This window comes from Habropoda laboriosa, unplaced genomic scaffold (genome assembly GCF_001263275.1).
Source record: "Habropoda laboriosa isolate 0110345459 unplaced genomic scaffold, ASM126327v1 scaffold258, whole genome shotgun sequence".
Taxonomy (NCBI): domain Eukaryota; kingdom Metazoa; phylum Arthropoda; class Insecta; order Hymenoptera; family Apidae; genus Habropoda; species Habropoda laboriosa.
This window is the reverse complement of record NW_017100395.1, coordinates 922,792-942,632: the sequence shown is the minus strand read 5'-3', so window position 1 is coordinate 942,632 and position 19,841 is coordinate 922,792. Positions and strand designations below refer to the sequence as shown.

Here is a 19,841-nt window from a genome sequence, read left to right as displayed (position 1 = left end):
TCTCGTCGGTTTGCCTTTAACAGTGAAAAATTGTATTAAGGCGATTCGAGCCTGGCTAATGAATTTATATTGCTACCGCATATTTAATGCTATGTCCATTAATTTCCTTTAAACACCTTTGAATCTGATGCTTAAGATTAATTTCTGTGTTGTATAGTTGTACGGTCTGGAAGATTTATAACAAGACTGGAAATTTTTACGAATGCTTTTCCTATCGCCTCAATTTATCTGGACATAGAAAGGAAGCAATTAAAACTTCGGAAATCTGAAATCTTCTCTTACAAGGGAACATCCCCAACTGATAATCATCGATATTGACGAAACTTTGGTATACGGTAACATTAAAAAAAAAAAAAAAGAGAGAGATTGACACGTATTTTTTTAAGTCAGTAATCGTTCACATTGAAGGGGTGAAAATCACCCTGGAAAAGAAATGTATTTCTGGCACAGTTTCGTTGTTGTAGCAAAGAGCACGGCAAAGTTGAAAGATTAAATCGATTTGGCAAATTTGTGACGTAACCGAGCTCCAGTGACGCAAAACACCGAATGCCAGAGTACATTCTGAAGATTCAGATACTTGTATATTTTCGAGGATGAAGATCAATTTAACTTACTAGCTGTTAAATTAAAAAACAAAATTATTCAATTTATTTAGGAAGGTAGTCGTTAAAAAATATTGAAAATATTATTACACGTTCGTGGAATATTCGTTTTCTTCAATGTAAGAATTTTCGACTTAAAATACAGTGTGTCAGGCTGAAAGCACAATTTTCTGCTTCTTTTTACTTAGATGAAAATTATTTATTGTACACGTGCAGAGAGTTCGTTCATGCACAATTTCGCTCGTTTCAAATCGACGAGAGAAGAAAGAAACAACGCATTAACCCTTTCATTACTATCGGCGTTTTGAAAATTTACCGTTACAGCCTTTTGGCGCAGTTTCACCTTAATTTAATGCCCAATTTTATCCTTGACGCACTTCCTCCTTAATTTAACAAACCGAATTTTACAACGACACGGCGAAAATGACAAATTTTGCAGCCGCGGTTCAGAATTCACCGTCAGTCTCCCAATTTTCTACAGCGAAAGGGTTAAATAACTCCTGCAATCCACGAAGATCTATCCTCAATTTTCCATTTTTACATAAACAAAGCAAGTAGAAAAATTCAGAATTTTCACCATGGCCGGAACGTCCAACAAATCTCTTCACACAAGATCCTCTCTGCGATCCCTAAAAATCTGACCGGGCGAGCGGACGATAAATATTTGCAACGGTGGAATCGGATTCTAACCGCGGCTCCAATTCCATCGTGTAACCAGATTCGATCGCTAATTTCCTCGATAATTGACGCGATTTATTTCCGCGGGATTATTAATATCCTATCGCCGTTGTCTCCGTGCCACTCGGAGAGAGTCGTGGAACGGATTTATGGCGCGAGCAGGAACGTTCGCTTTAACGAAAACGCGAGTGGAAAGTGGCCTTTAGCCGTGTAACGAGAGCTGCTCGTAAAATTCTAATCTTGCATTATCTGCGGCACACGTTCTCCTTGCATATTTCGCCGCGGCTGCTGCATTATGCTTCCCGGGAACGCAGGGGAAAGTTCGACGGGGAACGAATCACCGGGCGAATTCAACGAGTGCTGCTGCTGCTGGCTACTTCTCGGCTGGCTGTCGATGAATTTACTCGCGTTATCTTTACCTCTGCCTCTGTTTTTCCCCTCCTTTTCTTTTTCTCGTCGTTTGCTTTTTCTTTAGGTCACAGCGCGGTTGACGTAAAAGCTCTGTGTTCGTGTACACACGGTTGGTACGTATGCACGTTTGGGTAAAGAGAAGTGAAACATGGCGAATGCACACCGGTTCTGGTCGATCGTTGCGTTAGTGTGCGCAGTTCCTGTGGTTCGATGAGTGAAGCACCGGGGGTGGTCTCGAAGCGTATGGAAAGGTTAGTGGTAATGTATGTGGATCGTGGGTGGAGAGAATTGAAAGGGTCGAGAGCAGAGAGTTTGATGGATAGGGCAGAGCCTTGAATTATTTGTTCACCGGATTGCGATTATTTATGTGCTTATGTAGCTATTGGAAGCTTGACTCTGTGTGAGCTTTGTCGAGTAAAAGAATATATCAGAGTCGGTGTGGTATCGATCATTTTTTACTGGATGTTTCGGAGCAATCTTGACGAGTTTTTTGGTGATTAACCCTTGGATAGTTTGGCCCGCGAGGCTCGGGCAAAGAGTCAGATACTTAAGTAGTAGTTAGCTCGAGAGATGCTCTTTTAAAAAGGGATGTGATATTGTTGTCATAACTATGACGTAGTGTTATGTGTCCCCGTCGTTTTAATTATTAAAAAAATACGTGTGAAATATAAATTCTTTTTACCGTCATTCATAATTTTATTAGACTGTCAAAGGGTTAAATAGATACTTTTGAGCCTTATTTGAAAGTTGCTGAAAAGCTTCCTGACGTCTGCTTAGCACATTGAGCGCCGGCGACCTAAGAGACATTTAAAGCCTGAGCGCCGGCAACGTATCGGCCACTTAAAGCCCAAACGCCGGCCTCATTCGCTTGTTTCTGATCAATGAGCAGCCAAAAAATTCCACATCATCCTGGGGCCGGCGTTCAAGCGATAGACACAGAAATCCGCATTATCGCGGGGCCAGCGCTCAAGCGATAGACTCAGAATCCCGCGTTTTCACGGGGCCGGCGCTCAATGTGTTAAGAATAAATTTTTTTCCTGATTCAAAAGTTAAAAATTTCAATGCAATTTTTCTGAAGTTCGACCGTGACGACATAGAAAATATAGAAAGTCCCCGCCGCATAAATTAATAAATTATACAAAATGTGTTTTTAAAGGTACGTAACGTAATGTATAACGATTTAAGTCGAGGTTCTAGCGACGTCAAAATTCTCACATATCTTTGTACACTTTGTTACTCGTAAAAATTACATCGGTTTGTAAAGTGTTGGAACGTTTCGAACCTTATCACGTTTCCAGTTATTTTCACCGACGAAATTGCTGTATTATTAAGTGAAATCATAAAATGTTATCTTCGTTGTATTTTTTATTTTGTTTTTGTACCGATGTTACATTCTTGCTCACTTCTCGTCGCCAGTTGTCACAACATATCGTTTATTTTATGTACCTACTCTTTATTTGTAGGATATTTTTTCTCTCTCGTTATTCTTTTATCGATTCGTACTGTTTAAAAGGGTAAAAAATTGTTGTTCACGATAACTGTTAATCAGCTAACTTTGCACGTTATCTATGCCCACTGTGACATAGTATAGAAAATGAAATAACGCGATAAGCCCGAAATGCTTAAATTTATGTTACCGAGCGTACACAAGTTTTCTAGTGAATAAATTGTATCGTGGACGTGTGTGTATGTGTCCAGCGGACTCGCAGTTTACCTGTTTGCAATTTTTCTTAAGTATTACTTTACGTTTGTGCAAATTTACAAATGAATTTACAAATTCACAATTTATCTTATTTAGAGATTTTACTTGTGTGTCATTTTTTTCAAAAAATCGTCGCTTCGCCTTTCCTTGTGTAAGATTCGATTTTTCAAAATTGATTCCCCCTCCTTGAAAATTATTAGGCTTCATAAAAAGGGCTCACGTGACAAAATTTCTTTTAGATCGACATAAATAATTTAAAGCGCTGCAGATAACGTTGATGTCGTGATTTTTATGAAATCCTGCCTGTTGTCGCAATAGTTGTGATAACCGTGTTGCCCAGTATTGCAAACTCTACTCTTTACGAAACTAAAATACCCTATTTGTCGCAATTTTTAGAAATTTCATGAAATAATAATTAAAGTATCGATAATTTTATTAAGTAATATATTTCAAGTACATCAATTTACGTACCTAATTTCGTATGCACAGTTTCCACAAATATTCTCGTACACCATTTCCATTCGTGAACAAACGAAACTTGATTTCGGCGAAGCATGTGATTTTCGATTGAACCGTTTCATTTGCAACGAAGCCCATCTTAATTGACGAGAAACGGCAGCAAACACTCGACACGATCCATCGAATTCGGTCAGCACCGATCCATTTGTCCGGCGGCAAATCCGCGAGCCATGGGAGTGACATAATAACCGGTGGTCAGGGTACTGTTGAATTAACTTGTTTCTCCGAAGAGAAAGTCCGCTTTTCCGTTGGGTTCTCTCGGCTCGCGCCTTTTCCAATTCTCCTTGATCACACCGTCCTGCGATTGTGCAACCAACATTCGTTGCATGACTCGTTCTGCTCCCCGTGTACAATCGAACAAAAACAAAATAGGCGGGTGGAAAAAAAAAGAGAGGAAAGAAGTAAGGGAACACGAGAAAAAAGAGGAGAGAAAAATGGATACGTACACAACTGGTAGGTCGAAAAATAGAGAAAGCTGATAAGACAGAGGCAGGGATCGCGATATCGTGAGATAGGGGTCAAAACGAGACGATAATGCGACTGTGTCGCGAGATACCACCGGTATCTGGTGTGCGTTTCATAAGAGTTCGGCTTAATTACTCAGTTGGTGGCATGGTTTAATAAGAGAACTCTGTATCTTGGCGTCCTGACATCTGGACGCTCGCGTGTTGAACTCTGGTCCGGTTGATTGGCTCATAGATCGACTTAATAATTCGGCCGATGAACCAGTGGGATGGAACCGTGGCGGTTTCGCTCGAGCATATCCGGAACACAGCGCGTGTTCGATGAGAAGCGAACGATTCGCAGAGACGGTGTATTGTTGGATAGAGAAAATAAGGAAAAGGAAAGTCCTCCGGATAGCGTTAAACGATCCTCTCGTGCGATTTTGAGCGTTTTAAAGCGTTTTCATTGACGAAGGAACGACAGGTGAAACTTCCTTTCATTTTTTGCCATTTATTCCGCGAAACAAATTTTTCTTCCACCTGGTTCATCCTTTGAGATCGTTTAAATTACGCGTAGAAATTTGGTTAGGTGTAATGTGAAATTTGGTCCGTAGCTGTAGAAGATAATTAGACTTGTTTTACTTGACCCATCCTGAAGATTGAGATAAATCTTGAAATATTCATTTTTACTCAATTTTTAAAAATTCCAACGATTTAATTCCAAGGTTTAATTTTATTCCAACGCAAACCGTAATGGATGTAAAATGCAACGATAAATTTTTCCGTTGATCGATCACTCTGCAGCAGAAAATTGATTTCGTTTTAAACGGGCTTAGCATAACTGACATTCTTTTTTCCCACACTTGTGACAGTGGGTTTGATCGATCGAGTGCAGCTTCACGTTCCTAAATTCCTACCAGCGTTTTGAGGAATATTTGTCGATATTGTAATAGATCGAGAGAAGAATTTTCGTGGTTGAAATTTGTCTCTCTGCTCGCATGATAGAGTATCGCGGCCGAGCGCGGCTGGCTTTGACCCAGTGATCGTCTTCGTTGTTTGTTGATGGCATTGGATTAATTGTCGGATTACTGTACCGGATGTTTAGACGTTAAAAACTTCGATTACGGACGTGCAGAGCCGCTGTGTAAATTCCGAGAATAAGCGCAGCTCGGTCTTTGGATTCCTCGAATGTACCTTTGGGGCTGTGTTGAAAATTCTCGTCCAACTTGTAGACGAATAGTGTTGAAAATTCTCGTCCAACTTGTAGACGAATAGTGTTGAAAATTCTCGTCCAACTGGTAGACGAATAGTGTTGAAAATTCTCGTCCAACTTGTAGACGAATAGTCTTGAAAATTCTCGTCCAACTTGTAGACGAATAATCTTGGAAATTGTAATTCGATTTTTTATTCAATGGACAATCACAGGTCAATCGTTGCGATTTTTCGGTAATCAGAATAGACTCACATTTTGCCTTTTTAATCTTTTTATGGGATAGCATATATTTGTTGACCTAATTGTAACACAAAGTGAAATGTTCTATCTTTTTTGTAAGGACATCGACAAAATATTGAAAAATTTACACGATAATGACAAAATTGTAATTTTCGTTGAAGAGGGAAATACATATTTTGCACTCGAGAAGGACATTCTTCGTTGCTAATGAAAACTGAACAGAAGTACAAACACGATGCAAACGGAATGGCTAATGTTTTAGGACGTGCATACGGAACTCATTATCGTTGGAAAATACACACAAAGTTGCTGGAATGTATAATAAATTTGTGCAAAAAAGAGGTGGTATTCTTTGCACGTGTCGCGGTACAGTTTTTCATTTAAAAACAGTGTTTTGCATAACAGTTGCAAGCAGTACTGGAGGAATAGTAATTTGATTAAATCAGTACTTGATTTGCATTACATAAATAACCTAATCCTGTAATTCTTTTACCTATTGGCGTGACTGTGACATTGAATGCTTTACTTAGAGTAAACCAATTTTGTAATTTTGCAGTTAAATTAGCGCTATTTTAGATAACGGTTCATTTTAGTTTATCAAAAGTTGTAAATAATCTGAGGAAATGTTTTAAAACGGTTAAGCACGAGGTTAAATGAAATTCTGACAATGAATTTCATTTACAATAGACGTCAAAAATAAAGCAATTAAATCTACTATCGTATAATTTTTCTAAGATTTGATCTCTACTCCGTTCTTCCATTACACTATACAGGTGTTTGGGTCAAAAAAGACTTATTTTAGCAATTAATCAGCAATTAATTTTTAATATAAAAAAAAAACATGAATTTGGTACCAGCAAAATTAAAAAACAGTCTTCATTATCTTTACAAGTCATTATTCTAGATAAACAAGTTATGTGACTCGCGGTATATCCGTCAGGTGAAGTAGTAAAAACAATGAAAATATTTGAAGAATACAAAAGTCTCTCATCTATTTATCTTATTCTTTACCTAATTTTACTGTTATTTATCTAATCTAATTTATTTTTTATCTAATTTTACATATTAACAAACCAGAAGTGTAGTGTAATTTACACTTGACATAATTCATTGATATCCTGTGTCCACAATAGAAGTAGTATCTTCAAAATGTTCCGTAGTCAAAGGGTTAACACCGACTTGATCACACCGTCAATCTATCCAGCAATTACACGGTGACAAGTGTTCCTCGCCACGTTTAACCATGCACTAAATGAGTTCCCCTAGGTTCATTGACTTTCGAAGGTTCGAGCGTGTATCGGTGAGAAAGAGGTCCTATGGGAAGAGGGAGTCCGCGAGACACGAAAGAAAGATATTTCGAGACCTGGGCTTACGCGTACGTTCCAATGTCATCGAGATATTATTTTCGACACGGAGCTTTTTGTATCTCTCTGTGTTACGATCGCGGAGCCATAGAGAAACCGCAGAGGCGGCAAAATTCCGATCCTCGGTGTTTTCCCCATCGACAGCACAGATTTCCCTCCGTCCAATCAGATTTCGCCGAGCGTTACCGCCTGTGGAAACGCGGCGGAAACAACCGTGTTGCATAATAAGCGCGTGTATAATCAAGAGCCAGGAACGCATGCTCCAATTTCGATCGAGCCAGCTGGTTCAAGTCCCTTCGATGCTCGTCAACGTCTGCTTGCTAGCTTCGCTCTTTTGATGGTTGTTGCGTTAAGAAAAAACCTGCCACTGCTTTGCTTCCGGAAGCTTGCTCACCTAAAGATACACGATTCTGGGATAAACGTTCGTTATCGCTGATCGTGTCTGTTGCGAGGTTTGGATGTGTATCGAGAGGGTTTCTAGCCTAGACCTTTGGAAACGTGGATTTTTTTTTTGCATTTCTTGGGAAGGATGGAGCTTCGAGAATGCACTGTTAAATTTTTGTAGCAAAATTTGAGGTATTTTGACTTGCACAGGTTTTTGTAGTTAGGGGCACTACCTTCGTTGGTTCAGCAATATGTAGCTCGTCTCTATCAGTTTCTGTTGCACTCTTTTCGTGGGATATTTTTTGACTTGAAGTAATATAGTAGTCTAACTCTTTTTAGTGTAACTGTGCATACTTTTTTTCCCTTTCAAAGTTTAATCATGTCCCACAAAATTGTATTAAGTATTGGTGATATTTGAGAGGGTTAAAGTTATAGTGGTATAAGTCATATTTCTGAAAATTTGGACCTAAGTGCTGAAATTCAAGTGAAGTAAGTTATAATTGGGACAGACTTTGTGGTAAGATTGAGTACGATACAGTACCAAATTTGATGCTATGGAAAATTTATTTGATTATTTTTAATAGTATTCTCTGTTTCTCAGAATAAGGAAATTGTGATTTACACCACTATGACTTTAACATCTTCATTTATTAAAAAACACGAAATTCCACCAACCTTCAGAATTATCAAAATTTTTAAACAAATGTGAAATAAATATTGGTACTCTTAAGTGCATTTTGTAAATTAGGAGGATTCTCAGAAAGTTCTTTTGCACGATGAATTGAAAAGAGCAACATACCTCACATACGGAAGTTCGCAAGTGTGTAACAAAGTTTGGAAGTAACAGAGATTAGTCTGAGGTGTCTGAAACGTTTAGCGTCAGTGACGTCTATATATTTAACAACAATATAATAAATCATCGACACCATAAAACATTTTTATCGTCAATAGGAAATTTGACCGAAGCTTTACGACGTGTTCAGAGTTTAGAACAAAAATAAACACTATAAAATATCATGTCAGTTTCAAGGTAGCTGCGTAAACGTTTATGTCATGAGTCATTTTTGAAATTCGTAAGCGGGAAAAATTTGCATTCGGACAATCAACTTTAAATTTAATTTCAGACAAAATTTATTTCGTCCCTATACTATACAAATTATAATTACCTTTTAAATACGCTTCAGCGATTTCTCGCTAAATCTTCCATTCGATCTTCCAAATAAATATTATATTACATTTTTAAAGTAAGAAAAGTCTATTTACTCTAGACTCGAAAAATTGTTCGTCAGAAATTATGTATTTATTTTGTAGCTACCAAAATGTCTCGACAAATTTTCATAGGATTAATATAGTTCTTGGAACATTTCAAAACGATTTTGTAAAGAAATAAATAACCAAAATAAATGTTTAAAATTTTTATCATTGAAATATGTAAAACTTGATTGCACTCATGTTGTGCCTAATTAAAAAGAAAGAAAAAAAAAACGTGTAAAAAGAAGAAAAAAAAAAAAAAATGAATTGATCTCCGGAACTACGGAGGCTGATATCCCTTACTTCCACCGTTACCTGCGTAGCGTTGTTACACGATGGTAACGGCTATTAGGTCTAGTTCTGTGCATCATGTAGCGTTACGCTGTGATAAGTATGCGTACATGTTAAGTGCGACTTGTTGTAGCATTATACCGTGCAGTTTCGCACGTGTCGCTAACGTAACGCAAAATTAATAGTGATAGTATTACTAAATAAATAATTGCAGGATGTAAGGGTATTCAGAGTAGACCTGTTTCCGTTTAATAGGGCTGTATAGGATCGTATCTTTCTCGTTTTATTCTTCTGTACATTTTCTACACGTTCGGGAAAATGTTCTCATAGAAGAATTGTATTATCATAATGGTCGAATGTTTTAGATAAAAAATGTAGTAGACTGAAAAATTAAATTCTTGATAATATTAGTAGTAGATTTCAATAGAATTCAGCAGATTGTAATAGAATACAGTTGATTTCAATAGAATTGAGAAGATTTCAGTAAATTTTAGTGGTTCGTGTTGAGTAATTGTTCTAATTCTTATAACCGGGAGTTTAAAAAAGAAAAAGAATAAAATGAGAGAAGGGTGTTCTTTATTAGAACATAGTTTATCGTTTAAATCCACGGATCTCGTTCATTTCTGACAACATTTGCTTTGAATTCTGTTGCAGATCCCTGGAAGTGTTGAAGCAGCACGGCGTGAGACACTCGGAACTGCTGAAAGCTCAGAGGGCAGCCGGTGGTTGCGGATTGGGCGGTCCTCTGAGACACCCCAATTCTGTTCTTTTATGGCTCCGGTGTGACCAAGTGAGTATCGACGATAAATTTCATTTTCCGACTGATTATCGGGAGAAATGATGGGCAAAAGTAGTGCTTCTTCAGTGACACTATGGCCACATCTGTAATAGTATTTCCAGAATCAGTATTGATCGATATTAAATTATTTTATACATGATATTCTTCTTTACGTTACTCGTCGATTTGGACGAAACTTTATTAGCACATTTGATAACGAAGGCAATATATCATTTGTTAATACTCTCGAAATTCGCATGATTTTAGTTATTCGATCAAAGAAACAAGTTCCGCAATTATATCTCTAAATTTATAATTATGCAAATTTAACGTCCTATTTTGTCTTTATCAGACTTCACTGTGGAAATAGAGAGTATTGCAAGGATTGAAATAACAATTCGAAGAATAAATTAAAAATGGCTTCCCGTAAGCCATTAACCCATGGGGAAAAAAATTAAAGCACAAGAAAATTGTTATAGATGGAAAAAAATCTTCGAGAGTTATCGTCGTGTTTCAAATGCTTTTATGTCAAGTTCGACGTCAGTTAAAGTCCGTTTTCAAAAACTAAAGTCCATCTTTCAGTGTTGGAACGCAACGTTTACTACCTTTTTTCCTCTGAAATGTTGCTAATATTTCTCAATAATGTGTTCTTATCGTTCGGAAATTAGCGTACACAAACGGTGACTCGTCGCGAAATTACAAATTCTAATGGCGTTTGTTTCGTGTTCACCGCGAAATCGTTGGAAAGAACGGCGGAGGAGGGAGGAGGTTGGCCGACCGTTTTCAAGGCTGCGCGAGGCGATTGCACCGGATTTCATAACATTGTGCTACTTGATAAACGATAAAGTTTATCGGTCGGCTGTTAAGCCTGGCCGCTCTGTTAACGCACAGCCGAGCCAAAGATAATTCGTCCATTGAGTTTTCGTTCGTTACGAGGTTAAATTGTGACGCGTAAACCGCTGACACGTCTTCCCGTCGATAATTTCCGTTTTATCTTCGTACGATGAGGATACGTGCCTCGTATCGTGGTGAGAGATTTTGCGCGGGAAATCTGTTACAGGCGAGCTGATAAGTTCAGAAACTGTTGAACATGGCGACTTTTTACGCTATTTTTCAGACAAAGTTGTTGAAAAACGTTTACAATTTTTCAAAGAGACAGAGAAGTTGAACTTATGGAAAAGTTAGAAGTTAACTATTATTATGCAATAATTTACTGGGTGTAATTTATGAAGTGTGAAGTAATATTTGTACATCGTTAGTTCTTTTTCTCTTTTTCTTAGAGTATCTTACTTTTTCTGACTAACGGAAGGAAAAATTGAAAGAGGTAGTAATAGCGTATTTAAACTCTCCAGTGTTCTGAATGAAAATGAACTGCGTTAAAAATGATTAATTGTACAATTTCGTAGGTCAGAATAATTGGGGACAATTAAAAATAGAAAATATTCAAAGAATCGGTTTCTGTGATTGCGGTTTTGCGGTTGGCGGGACAAATCTTCTTAGATTTGAAACTGAGAAGGTTTATATCAACTGGCGTGCAGAAGGTGGTATGTGAATTAAAAATAACTAGTACGTTCCCATGGCATCGCTTATGTTCTTTGATAAACGATAAAGTTGATCGTGTCCCCCCCCGTTGCTCTGATGTTTAGTTAATCGTTCTCTTGGACACACCAAAGCAATCAGCTGCGTTATCATTGATACTTCATTCCGTGTTCCAAATACAGATACCGAGGTATGAGAATTTTGAGCCTGTGTCAGTGATACAATATGTTTTTCTTATGACAAACACGAATCTTTCTCCTTTTCGAAATTTAATTGTAATTGGTCAATTAACGTATGTCAACAATTCCTTATTTTTTGGATTCAAAGTTTGAGGCGGGAAATTTGAAGATTCAAAATTGTAAGCTTTGAATTTCATTAAAAGTGTATTTAAATTCTTAGCTTCTACATTTTTTTCATTTTTTCTTTTTGTCAACAATTCCGTAATTTCTGAATTTAAAGTTTAACGCGGGAAATTTGAGGATTAAAAGTTGCGAGCTTTGAATTTCATAAGAAGTGTATTTAAATTCTTATTTTCTTCCTTTTTTTCCTTTTTTTCTTCTTTGTTTGAGATAATGTTTTTATGACAAACACGAATCTTTCTCCTTTTCGAAATTTAATTGTAATTGGCCAATTAATGTGTGTCAGCAATTGTTTACTTTCTGGATTTAAAGTTTAACGCGGGAAATTTGAAGATTAAATTTGTAAATTTCGAGTTTCATAAAAAGGTGTATTTATTAAAGTGTTAGTTTCTACCTTTTTTCCGATTTTCTTTGTTCGAGATAGCACAAGACTGTGAGTACAATAGATTTATTACGCGTGCTAACGTTTCAGACAATATCGCGTGTGCTTTCGGCTTAAATTCAGTGATTTGTGAAGTTTTCAAAGTAGCTGACGTTTGCAATCAAGCATTTTACATAAAATAGCAGGGTCTAGTAATGATATCCCCGCATCGAGTTTATTACACGGCTTCCTTGGAACTATTTGTAATATACATGGGAGAAAAATTACCGGATAGGTGAAGACAGTTCTTAGAATCGATTTTTCCGTACGATTATTACCTTCCTACCTTTAGAATAGATTTATACACATAACTTGTTCTGCAAGTTTGGATAAAACGAAGGAAACAAAACCTTTTCTTCCACGAACCTCGATTTATCTCAAAGTAAAATTACTTTTAATAAAAAAAAAAGTCATTTTCATTCTGTATAATATGTACCATTCATTCAGTAACAAAGAGAAGGTGATCCTATTAAGGCACATCTCCATTCAAGAGTGAAACTATCGCGAATTGCTCTCGAGAGTCAAATTTATCAATGCCATGAAGTATCGAGAGTATCGGAGAGCTGCTTACACAATTTCAGAGTACTCTCGAGAGCCAAATTTATCAGTGCACAAAATATCGAGTGTCGGAGATCTGCACACAGAATTTTGAAGTACTCTCGAGAGCAAATAGTGAAAATCACTCGCACAGACACGTATCCCTGCACTACAACCAATCAGACCCACATTTTCCCCATTAGCCAACGTCTCATCTGTGCAACGCACGTGGAACTCTCTTGTTCCTACTCTAAATAAAATTCGATACCATTGAAAGTTACAATTTTTCCAAAAAATCTCAACAATTAAGATAGGGCCACTTTCCTGGTTCGAATTGAGCCTGGTTACGCGGAAACTGGTCGCAGTTACATAACTCTGCCGGTGGCAGCGACTGTCACGGGGTTAAAATTTGTAGAATTCATTGACACGAATAGCTGAACGCTCTAAACCGGTGTATTCTAGACACCAGCGCGGTGTTCGTACACCGGTTTCAAAATCGGAAGTCGAACCATCGGCCTTGCATATTGCAGTTGTAACACACCGTCGTTTGTTGGAGAATTTCTTTCTCGGCTGGAAAGAGCGAGAAGGAGGCTACTCTGGGGCAAATCGGAACTTTCCCCGAAGGGGTCTCGTTGAGCAACACACCTAAGACGATGTGCGCGAATAGGTGAAAAATTGAGTAATAATCGTTGCACTCTTGTTTCACTCGCGCTATCGTTGCCGGTCTCGAATGGAGTTTCATGGTAATTTTCATTCGGCTGTTTATAGGCGATTGGCAACTGTTAGGAAACACTGTGCAATGTGTGTTTCAGTATGAGAAAGACCTTGGTTCTGTTTCAGCGTTGCCCTATTTTTTCCTTCTTCTTTTTTTTTTTTTGTTTCACTCGCATGTTATCGATTGCTCGTTTTAGAGTTTACGTGTACAAAGTTTTACAGAGTACCCCTGTGTGTCTGCTGCTGCTGCAAGCCTTCAGGTTTTGTACCTGTGAGAATTTACTCGTTTCACAATAGAGGCTTGTTTTATGGTCTGCAGATTTTATTGGGATACGAGAGGAGTAGGTGTACGATTTATATATTTGTGTGGATGAAACGATAGCGAAACGCTGTTTAAATTGTTGGTGTTAAATGTGGGATTTAGAAGAGCAAATTGGGAGTGTCGAGTTTTGAACGGTAAGCTGTCAGTGACGTGTATTAATTATTAAATATCGAATGGTACAGTGTCGGTAAGTGTAATATCAAATAATGAATTTCTGTAGTGTCAAGTATTCGTCGAATAATGGCGATTACTGTCATCTTAGACGGAAAATAAACCTGAATTAAAATTGCAATAAGTTTTCGTAAGTGATCGATGAAATGGATGAAAATTTCGCAAGCGTTCAGTGAAATGCACGAAAATTACGTACGTGGATTTTCGAAACGATTATTTCTTCAGCAGTAACTTACTTTTATATAGAAAAAATATTATATAATTGATTGGTGAGATTGTTACATAAAAATACCTTGCGAGTCGTGGATACTATGAATGCTCTAATTATCAATAAATTAGAAACGAATAATATTTATTCAACAAAAACGTGTTCTTCATTAGCGATTGTTTCTTTAGCTGTAGTCGTACTGAATTATCAATTAATACGTTCTATAGTATACACGCGAAAGTCGATTTTTTACTATTGCAAAACTCCTATCATAATTTTCCACGAATTTTGCGTTTGCATTCATACTTTTATTTCCTCGTTACAAAAACAGCGAAGTTTAGGAATTTTTAAATTGCAGAAAACCACTTATTGGGACTTTTTCGACCCACAGACCTTAACTGTGTAGTCTAACGCACTAAAAAGAAAAATACTATCATGCACATACTCTTGCCTTCCTCCATGTCGCTTAACCCTTTAATCTATAGCAACGAGTCCGGCTCGTGGCAGAGACTGATACAGTACCGAAGCAGTAAACAGCTGACCCTTGAATGCATAGTCAGAAAAAAGTCGTAGGTTAAGGGGTTAATCCTCCAAAAGGTGTTAGCATCGACAGATCGAACCGGGTCACCCTGCAAGCCGAGTAAACGAAAAAGCAGCACTCCGAGAGGTCTCGTGCTCCTGTTTTCACGCGAACAGCTGTTCGTTTCCCGGTACATTGACGCGCGTGAAATCAGAATAGGAATACCGCGAGCGTGATGAGGAGAGGAGATCGTAAGGTTTCGCGAGCGGAGTGGCCGATTCCTTTCGCCCCTTTCTACCGTTCATCTTCGCGAGCACCGTCCACGGAGAGCCTCCTCTCGTTCATTCTAGGGCAAAACGTCCGGCTGAACTTTCCCTGAAAGAGACACGGTCGTTAAGTAACGGCGCTCGACCACGGATCGCTGGCTGCGTTTCACGAGCAGCCGCGCTGGAATGCCGGATTTTTCTGTCCCGATCGAAAGACCTCCCTCTTCCACGAGTGCCTGGTTATCCGCCATTCACGCACACCTCTCCGTCGCCGGAGAGTGAGAGGAGATACCGATTTGCTTTTCCCGTTATTGCCCTCCCGTTCGCGATCTGATAGAATCTCTCGGTACTTCGTCGTTAACTGTGGCCACCCCGAAATCTCCGCTGTTTCCTTGGATTTCTCGTTACAGATGTATATTACAGGGTGTGCAGACCTGGAATGAGGGTGTTTGTTTCGTGGAAAATGGGGCGAATTAAGGACTTCGGTGGAGATAGAGATTGTTTGACGAACGACGGAGAATTGTAGTTGTTGGAGAGATAGCGTGCTGGGAAAAACGAAATAAACCGGGGGGATTCGAGCCTGCGGAATAGAATTGAGATAATAGGAGGGGAAGATGATGTATTTGAATGACGTTACAGTTGAGTAACGTAAAGGTAGTATTTGACTAGAAATACGTGTACGGCGTTTTAGATTTATGAAAAGGTTGTGATGGTAAGCATTAGGTGACGTTTCTTGCATGCTGGAGGTGATAGTTCATAAATATTTAAGCTTCGAGGTTATAAAAGGAGTGAAGCCTATGCGATGTGTTCTGTTGAATAGAAGTATCAGTTACTTGATAGGAAAAGATTGTAATTGCAGATTTTTATAGTAGTTCTTCGAAGTATTTTTAACTCTAGTGCGGTCTTCGTGTCTTTTTTGATCCATCGTTCTCTTATTTTTTGAATAACTTTTGCTGTTATCAAGTTTATGTTCCCTTAACATTGTAGTAAAAGTTTACCGTCTAAGTTCAATTGTTGCACGTAAAAATGATTACACGAAGAATTGTTGCACATAAGGTCTTTGGAAAACGGAAAATCGCTAGGATCGAGTATCTGAGCATTATTTAGCGAGCCTGAGAAATTTATTCGCGTCCAATCGCACATTTGTCGCAGGTTTTGCCACTGAACTACAAAGGAATTACAGCCACGCATCCCTCGTACAAATATAAATAAGAGTACGTTCCACGTTGCCGTAAATATAGCTGTACGGAAACGTCGATGAAAATAGTTTTCACATAGCCGAAGCTCCACGTATTTTGTGTTCGTTTCGCAATAGTCGGTTGCTCTCTCCATAATACGGCAATCAATTATGTCGGTGAATCGGGGTTTCACGGGGGATCTTACAGCATTTTCGTGTCCATCTTTCGCGGAGGGGTCCCTCGAAATCGCGAGAGAAGCTTTTATATACGAGGGACAAATTTACGACGTCCTTGTCTCCTGTGGAAATTAAAGATCCCACTTGGGAGAGATAACTCGATTTTGCGGAGAATTCAAAGATGTATGGAACAATGACGCAAAGAAAAAAAGAGATAGGAAACCCGAGAATATTTTTATTAGCTTCTGTGATTTTTGTTTAATAATAATACTCAATTTCGTGGTGTATTTGTGATATAAGAATTTAGTAGGAAAGTTTGACTTATTTTTACGCTATAATGATTTGCATAAAATTTCGTTGAAAATTCTTAACGGGACTCTTGATGTATAATTCTTTTTATTCTGTCAAACGATTACTTCCAAATGTTCCCTGGATTGAGAATGTATTTTTTTTTCTCTTCTCTTTTATTCTCAATATAATTTTTCGATAATATGTGATGATCAGCTGCCTCTTAGTCAGTCGCGGAAGTACTTTGTCGATGTAGACGAGCCCGCGTTGTGAAACAAGAGGGAAATGGGTCGGATTAAAATAAAAGCCTGACTAAGTCCACCCACGCTGATGATGGTCTAGCTATCGTATGGGATTTGCGAGAATTAGAACGGACAGTTACATTTTCCCTAAAATTCCTCGACAGAATGTGCAATTTAGCGCAAAGAATTTATCCGGAATTTTTTCGTTTAATTAATAGAGAACGTCAAAATATGTAAGTCATACGTAGTTATTGTAAATTTTCTTCAGATCTAACGAAGAATTTGAAATTAATTTTGTATTAAAAAAAAAAAAATGCATATGTTATTTTTAGTTTTGTTTATAAATTATGTAAGAAAATTGTTCATCTTTGTGCTATGCACTGTATTCTGCAAATTTGTTTTCCATTGCACTTTTCATTTAAAAATCCCCCTTTTTATTCATATTTAGATTCTTTTCAGAGCAGTAATGTAGTAGAATTATTTTCGCGAATATTTCAGCTTAAATTTCGTCTCTGATTACCAATGCAGATGACAAATTTCTAAATGACGCAACAAAATTTAATTTAACCAGTTCCATAGCGGCGTCATTTGTATTAAAAAGAGGCGAAAGCTTTAAAATAACATCAAATAATTCAAAACAAAATTTCTTTTCAACCTACAATTTTTTCTTCCAAATTTTTGACTGTTTTTCGTCTGGGTTTCCCTTTACGAATGTTGGAGAATTATTATTTCACTAATTCCAAAAGAAAAATACAAAATACGTACAAAAAATATTTGATTATATTATTAAAGTATTAAATTGAAAAAAGCTTCTTTATCGACACTGCATGGATCCATGGAAAACTGTTCAACGTCGTTCTCATATCAATTTTCCTACATAGAAAAAGGTTTCCCTTTGCGAATGTTGGAGAATTATTATTTCACTAATTCCAAGAGAAAAATATAAAACACGTACAGAAAACATTTTACTATATCATTAAAGTATTAAATTAAAAAAGAGCTTCTTTATCGACACTGCATGGAAAACTGCGTTCCACATTGTTCTCGTATCAATTTTCGTATACAGAAGAAGGTTTCCCTTCGCGAATGTTGGAGAATTATTATTTCACTAATTCCAAGAGAAAAATATAAAACACGTACAGAAAACATTTTACTATATCATTAAAGTATTAAATTAAAAAAAAGCTTCTTTATCGACACTGCATGGAAAACTGCGTTCCACATCGTTCTCGTATCAATTTTTGTATACAGAAGAAGGTCTCCCTTCTTCGCGAATGTTATCCACGGTTCGACATGTACTCGCATCGCATGTTCCGCCACGAAACTCCAGTTTTCTTCCGACGTCAGTCGGGGGGAAAAGAGAAGGGCGAGAGAGGACGCTCTCTCACGCACCTCTCCGCGAGAACGTTTTTGCACCTCCGCGAATCCTTCCGACGTTGGAGGATGAGAAAAAGAAACCAGTCCCGGTGGCTAATTCGTGGAACGGATACTAATTATTACGGGAGGCATAAGTGCGTTTAAGTGTGTGTAAATGCGCGCATCCGCGATTCTCGATGTACCCTTAAGTGGCCGTGCTCGCACGAGCGCCCGCGCGCGCTTATTTCATCGGGTTCGCGGAACTGCGGCGGTTGAAAAAGCTTTTCTCCCCCTGCGTCGCGACTCGGTTTTTACGACGTGCACCGGTGGAAATGAAAAATTGCACCCTCTCATTAAACCCGACCAAAATTTCAACCTTAATAAAATGTTGCGATTTTGTATTAAAACGTTCGGTGCTCGTGTAATGCAGTCGTTTCTTTTGGGGGCCGCTCCTTTAAAATTAAGCGGTACTACAATTTGACGAACGTTTATCGAGAGGGTAAAACGGAAAAAAATAAGAGAGGAATGTCGAACGGGTTTCACGGTTCCGGGAAATTGCACGATTCTCGTGAAAATCGTCGATCGAATGAAAAATTTCTCGATTTCCGAGGAGCGTGTTTTTAAATACTAGAAAACGTGCTTTTTCCAGAAGTTTCACTTGCGAACGTTTTATCTTATCCGTTTGCTGGAATCATGGAATGGCTTGTCGATGCAACTTATCGTTCGTCAATAACTTCTATGCTCTTTGGCGTGTCGACGATTATTTATTTACAAGATTATCTGCCAGTGAGATTTTTCTTTTCTTCGTTTTTTTTCTTCTTTCGCTTCTTTATTTTTAAACGACTGAACGTTGCAACGTCGTGAGATCGTGGTTTTTTAACTGCAGCTCTTGGTTGCCCCTGCGTAAGTTCACGGTCGTGTGTTGTAAGATAGTAAATATTTCCTTATTATGCCGCGAGTACGCACGGCACGTCGTCGTTTAAATGCTCGCTCGTTTTTATTGATCGAAAAATCGACCGAGGCTTGAATGGACGTGAAGAATTCGATGCTCATTGAGAACGTTTGTTTGATCATTTTAATATTTAATGTTGAATTGCTGAGTTATATTTGTGTCGATTAAACGAAATTTTACTAATTTTTTGGTGCACTGTGTGGTGTTCTTTTGAAGTTTTTGGATTATAGTAAATCGCGGTTTGGAAATTTCCGTATTTTGATCGAAAGATTTTCTAAATCTTGCATTATTAAGTTCCTGCTTTATACCATTCTTGATACTCATCATATATGCATTGGTAAATTATGGAAATTTTGGTGCAATCTTTAAACTGTATTTTTAAAACATTAAACATAATGCGTGTATAAAGTATCAAGCCCATTTTGTTGAATGAAACTTTAATCGGAATCGTTTCCGATCTCATTTAGTGGCGCATAATTTACGAAAATTGTAATCCTGCAAAAATTGCAATTTCCAGAAAATGTTTATTAAGAATTATAATGTGAAAAATGTGGAACGTTAATTTCGCCTTGCATCGACGCAAAAAATTGAATAGCATAAGTATATGAGATTAGAAAATGTTATTTAAAAGGAAATTATAGACTCGAAAAAATTAATATTAATTCTTAAGATATTCAACAAATTTTTTATTACAATTTAAAAATATTAAAGTATTA

The 19,841-nt window shown here is 37.7% G+C and overlaps 1 protein-coding gene across 1 annotated transcript in view; it reads left to right on the top strand.

Moving 5' to 3' along the window:
* LOC108575093 (tRNA dimethylallyltransferase, mitochondrial) overlaps positions 1 to 19,841 on the top strand; it is a gene marked incomplete at its 5' end in the record, with an annotated part of 125,318 nt that overhangs the window by 37,506 nt on the left and 67,971 nt on the right. Inside the window, one exon of the mRNA XM_017937807.1 lies at positions 9,753 to 9,888. Coding sequence (XP_017793296.1) covers positions 9,753 to 9,888 — 136 coding nt within the window. The remainder of the gene's footprint in view (positions 1 to 9,752; positions 9,889 to 19,841) is intronic.